Source organism: Ranitomeya variabilis, chromosome 1 (assembly GCF_051348905.1).
Source record: "Ranitomeya variabilis isolate aRanVar5 chromosome 1, aRanVar5.hap1, whole genome shotgun sequence".
NCBI classification, from domain to species: Eukaryota; Metazoa; Chordata; class Amphibia; order Anura; family Dendrobatidae; genus Ranitomeya; species Ranitomeya variabilis.
The window spans coordinates 751,604,916-751,610,915 of record NC_135232.1 but is presented as its reverse complement, the minus strand read 5'-3'; the positions used below and the strand labels follow the sequence as shown (position 1 = coordinate 751,610,915).

At 41.0% G+C, this 6,000-nt stretch overlaps 1 protein-coding gene across 1 annotated transcript in view; it reads left to right on the top strand.

Moving 5' to 3' along the window:
• Positions 1-746: 746 nt before the first annotated feature.
• The window catches only part of LOC143765438 (cocaine- and amphetamine-regulated transcript protein-like), a 28,511-nt gene continuing 23,257 nt past the window's right edge, over positions 747-6,000 (top strand). The window contains exon 1 of the mRNA XM_077252142.1: positions 747-887. Within this exon, the coding sequence (XP_077108257.1) occupies positions 756-887 (132 nt within the window). The 5' untranslated portion in view covers positions 747-755. The remainder of the gene's footprint in view (positions 888-6,000) is intronic.

Below are 6,000 nucleotides of genomic sequence, written 5' to 3'. Positions count from 1 at the left end.
TGTATGCAAACTTTTGTTTTTGCAGTAAGTAATAAAAATGCCTTAAAACGTTCTCTCTCTCATTATTCTGGCATTTGGCAAATAATAATTATGGTAATCCTAATAGAGCTAAAACGGGAAAGGTTTATTATGATTTCATGTCAGATATTAAGAAAATCATGCAGATGTGTCTTTTTATATAGTGTATGTAAACTTCTAGTTTCAACTGTAAATATTTATTTGTATACATGAACTTTTCCACCTTTTTTCATGTTTCATCCACAAACATAGATGAATTTTATTGAGATTTTATGTGATATATCAAAACAAAGTAGCAAGTATTTGTGAAGTGTAAAATAAATTGTATATAGTTTTCAAAATATTTTAACTTTAATATTTTTCAACTTTATTCCTGACATGTTTCGTCAAAAGGGTTAACGTGTCATGCATTAGGTAATGTATTCTAATTATACAATGCCTACAAAACCTCCCACCTCTTAATCCATTGAGATGCCCTGGGTATAACTGTATTACTTTATAATAAATTACATGCAATATATGTTTCAAGCATTCTCTGTTAAAGTCAATGGGTTAATAGAAAAATGTGCTCTTCAGGAAGAGAGGTGATGTGTCTGCAAACAATAAACATTAGCAAATCCGGTGGAGAACGAACTAGACTGACGTAATATTGATAGTGATAGTATACAGATAAGGTATAAAAGTAAGAATCAGTACCATAGACAGCTTAGGCAAAAGGGATCCACTGAACCTGCACCATGTTGAGCAGTCGGCTACCACTTGTCTATGTCACCTTGTCCCTATTAATGCTGCTGGTGTGCAGCGAAGAGACAGTTGGGGTCAGATCAGCCGAAATCTCTGACAATAACAGCCAAGAAGAAAAGGAGCTGGTAAGATTTCCAATTCTATTTAACTGCTGTGTATACTGAAGGAGCTTGTATAATCCTGTGTGTCTGAGTAGTCAGCTTTGGTAAGCTTATGCTTATTACTTGGGCCCTGCGAACATCATGCTATGGCTCTCTGCTTGGCATATATACTGGAAAAAGTTCCTGTCTTATTATGCCAAGTGTATGCATACAGCTGCCTTTACCGGACAAAGTGTCTGTTCTACCTCTGATAGGATGTTAGACAGCCTCGACACATATGGGGATTTCCTGTTTGTTACACAGTCCCCACGTATTGCTGCTGTCTAACAGCCACAAATCATGCAGCCACGGGGACTCAACCATCATGTACGAGCATACCCAAGACACTCGGATAACACCCGAGCGTGCTTGGATCAGACGTTATACGTGCACGTTCCTTCATCACAAATTCCTACTTTATTTGTAAGGAAGTGTAATTTAACAAAAAATAAATTATACTAGCAAACAGTTTTGCTCAAAAGTTTACATACAGTGCCAGAATTTTTGCTTTTTTGGCCTTTTTTTCAGAGAATATGAATGATAAAACCAAAACTTTTTCTCCACTCATGGTTAGTGGTTGGGTGAAGCCATTTATTTGTCAAACTACTGTGTTTTCTCTTTTTAAATATAATAACAACCCAAAATATTCAAATGATCCTGATCAAAAGTTCACATACCCCATTTCTTAATACGTGTATTGCCCCCGTTAACATCAATGACAGCTTGAAGTCTTTTGTGGTAGTTGTGGATGAGGTTCTTTATTTTCTCAGATGGTAAAGCTGCCTACTCTTCTTGGCAAAAAGCCTCCAGTTCCTGTAAATTCCAGAGCTGTCTAGCATGAACTGCACGCTTGAGATCTCCCCAGAGTGGCTCAATGATATTGAGGTCAGGAGACTGAGATGGCCACTCCAGAACCTTCACTTTGTTCTGCTGTAACCAATGACAGGTCAACAGGACTTGTGTTTTGGATCGTTGTTATGTTGGAACATCCAAGTACGTCCCATGCGCAGCTTCCGGGCTGATGAGTGCAAATTTGCCTCCAGTATTTGCTGATAATGTGCTGCATTAATCTTTCCTTCAACGTTGACCAAGTTTTCTGTGCCTTTGTAGCTCACACATCCCAAAAATATCGGCGATCCACCTCTGTGCTTTACAGTAGGAATGGTGTTCCTTTCATCATAGGCATTGTTGACCTCTCTCCAAATGTATCGTTTACGGTTGTGAACAAAAAGTTAAATTTTGGTCTCATCACTTCAAATTACCTTGTTCCAGAAGTTTTGAGGCTTGTCTCTGTGCTGTTTTGCATCTTGAAGGCGAGATACTTTCTGGCATTTGCGCAGTAATGGCTTTCTTCCGGCAACTCGTCCATGCACCCCATTTTTCTTTAACCCCTTTCTGACATCAGTCCTATTACATCCATGTGACCCGGGCCAATTTGACCATGGACTGAATAGTACATCTCAGCGATCGCCGCCGGTTGACAGCTGATTCAGACAGCTGGCACACGGCACTAAGTGCCAGGAGCGGTTACAGACCGCTCCCGACACTTTAGCCCCCAAAATACTGTGATCAAACATGATCGCAGCATTTTAGAAGCCAGCGCAGGGGCTGACAGCCCCTATGCCTTTGCAGGGGTCCCAATCTCTGCTATGGTAACCCGATGTCCTCATGACGACATCCGGTTTACCAGAGCTAAGAAACTACCTGGTCATGCACAGTGCATGATCAGGAAGTCTGTCAGTGTCAGTGCACTGAGTGCAGCGCTCACAGCTTCTATGGCTTGTAGATGCTGCTTCATCTGCATGCTATAGAAGTGATCCGCCTGCAAAAAATTATTGTCCCATAGTGGGACAAAGTGTAAAAGTCAAAGAAATTTTTAAAAAAAAATAATTGTAAAAATATTTAAAAAATAAATAAAAAATAATAATAAAAAATCAATATTCTATCACTAAATACATTTTTGAATTAAAAAAGAAATCTAAACAATAAAAGTACACATATTTGATATTGCCGCGTCCGTAATGACTAGGCCTACAAAACTGTCCCACTAATTAACCCCTTTAGTGAACATCATAAAAAAGGCAAAAAAAAATTCTTTATCATCATACCACCGAGCAAAAAGTGGAATGACACGTGATCAAAAAGACGGACATAAATAATCATGGTACCGCTGAAAACATCATCCTGTCCCGCAAAAAACAAGCCCCCATACAGTGTCATCAGCAGAAAAACAAAAAAGTTATAGCTCTTAGAATAAAGGGTTGCAAAAATAATTATTTTTTATATAAAATAGTTTTTATTGTATAAAAGCACCAAAACATAATAAAATGTATATCAATGAGGTATCGCTGTCATCTTACTGACCCGAAGAATAAAACTGCCTTATCAATTTTACCACACATGGAACGGTATAAATGCCCCCTCCCCAAAAAAAAAATTCATGAATTGCTGGTTTTTGTTAATTCTGCCTCCCAAAAATTGGAATAGAAAGCGATCCAAAAATGTCATGTGCCCGAAAATGGTACCAATAAAAACGAGATCTTACATGACTCTATAGGCCGAAATATAAATAAACTATAGCTCTCAAAATATGGAGATGCAAAAACTATTTTTTGCAATAAAAAACGCCTTTTAGTGTGTGACAGCAGCCAAACATAAAATCCCGCTATAAGGTCTCTTTCACACGTCCTGATATTTCCGGTACAGGAGATTTCATTGTCCGTGTGTGTAATACTTGCGGCACACATGTGGCATGCATGTGCCACATTAGTACCACAAAGACTGTCGCCAGGGAAGAAGTGTTACAGTAAGCGCTGTTCCCTGTCGCCGGGTGCTCTCATCATACTCCCCTGCTCTGCGGGCGATCGGCGCGAGCAGGGTAGAATGATAAGAGTTACATTTAAGTAATAAAAGAGACAGCAGGCGGTGGCTGATGGGACTATTACTCCCATCAGCCTACCTACAGTATGCTGCTGCTAATAACAGTGACAGCAGGAGCGGCGGATGGGAGTATTCATCTGCTGCTCCTGCGCTGTAAATAAATACGGTAATTTAAAAAAACGGCGTGGATTCCCCCCTATTTTTGCTAACCAGCCAGACAAAACTCACAGCTGGGGGCTGCATCCCTCAGCTGTTAGCTTCAGCAAAGTTGGATATCAATAATAGAGAGGTCCCCATGCCATATTTTTTAATTATTTAAATAAATAATCAAAAAACCTGCATGGGGTCCCCCCCATTTTTGACAACCAGCCTTACTAAAGCTCACAGCTGGGGGCTGGTATTCTCAGGCTGGTAAAGGGCAAGTGTGGTAATAGTTGTTGGGATGATGTCACCAGTGACATCAAGCCCATGTCTTAGAAATGGAGAAGCATCTATAAGACTCCTATCCATTACTAATACTATAGTTGTAATGTTAAATAAAGACACAGCCAGAATAAAGTATTTTATTTGAAAAAAATGACACAGACACCTTTTATTATTCTTAATTAAATCATACTTACTGCAACACCTATTCCAAGCGAAGCCCTCGATATCATGCAATAAAAGTAAAATAAAAAAAACAACAATATACCATACCTGTCCATCGTTCTATCCCACGCCGTAATCCATATCTGGGGGATATACAGTTTTCACCCTGGAAGGTGCTTAGATGCAATCATCCTGGCTGAAAACCACAGCCGGGACGGTCGCATCTTAGCATCGGTGACATCAACCCCACAACTATTACCTCTATTATTGCCACCGCTACAGGGCAAGTGGGAAGAGCCGGGCAAAGAGCCAGAATTGGCGCATCTAATAGATGTGCCTTTTCTGGGCAGCTGCGGGCTGCTATTTTTAGGCTGGGGGGGTCAATATCCATGGCCCCTTACCAGCATGAGAATACCAGCCCCCAGCTGTGAGCTTTAGCAAGGCTGGTTGTCAAAAATGGGGGAGACCCCATGCTGTTTTTTTGATTATTTATTTAAATAATTAAAAAATATGGCATGGGGACCCCTCTTTTCTTGATATCCAACCTTGCTGAAGCTGACAGCTGAGGGTTGCAGCCCCCAGCTGTGAGTTTCGTCTGGCTGGTTATCAAAAATAGGAGGGAACCCAAGCCGTTTTTTTTTTTTTTAATTACCATATTTATTTACAGCGCAGGAGCGGCAGATGAATACTACCATCCGCCGCTCCTGTTGTCACTGTTATTAGCATCAGCAGGGGTAGGATGATGGGAGTAATAGTCCCATCAGTCTCCACCTGTTGTCTCTTTTATTACTTAAATGTAACTCATCATTCTCCCCTGCTCGTGCCAGTCACCAGCAGAGCAGGGAACAATGAGGAGAGCCGTGTTTAGCACCTGGCGCCGGGGAACAGCGCTTACTATAACGCTTCTTCCCCAGTGCCGATGCCTGTCACATGGATGGCATCCATGTGTGTTATGTGTATGCATATGTGCGGGACATTTTATGATCCATGCTGACATTAAAAAATGGATATGTCAGCGGGTTTTGCCCGCGGACGCACGGTCTGTGGAAACACACTGACGTGCACAGACCCATTCACTTGAATAGGCAAATAGCTCTCCGCTCCTCCCGAGTCTCTACGCATGGCTAATTAGCACTGTACAGCCACATATGGGGTATTGCCACGTTCAGTACAAATTGTGGAACAAATTTTGTTGCAATTTTTACCCACTTCTTGTGTGAAAATGTAAAATCTTTGGCTAAAACAAAATTTTGGTGGTAAAAAGGTAGTTATTTTGTCCTCACTGCCCAATGGTATAAAATTCTGTGACACACCCATGGTGTCAATATGAGCACTGCACCCCTAGATGAATTCATTGAGAAGTGTAGTTCGTAAAATGGGGTTACATATGGGGGGTTCTGCTGGTTTGGCACCTCATGGGCTCTCCCAGTGGGTCATGACACCTGCAAACCATAACCGTAAAATCTCATGCTCCTTCCCTTCTGAGCTCTGCCATGTGCACAAACAGTGGTATATCCCCACATATGGAGTATCAGCGTACTCAGGACAAATTGCACAATAACTTTTGGGGTCCAATTTTTCCTGTTACCCTTGTGAAAATAAAAATTTTGGGGCGAAAAGATCATTTCTG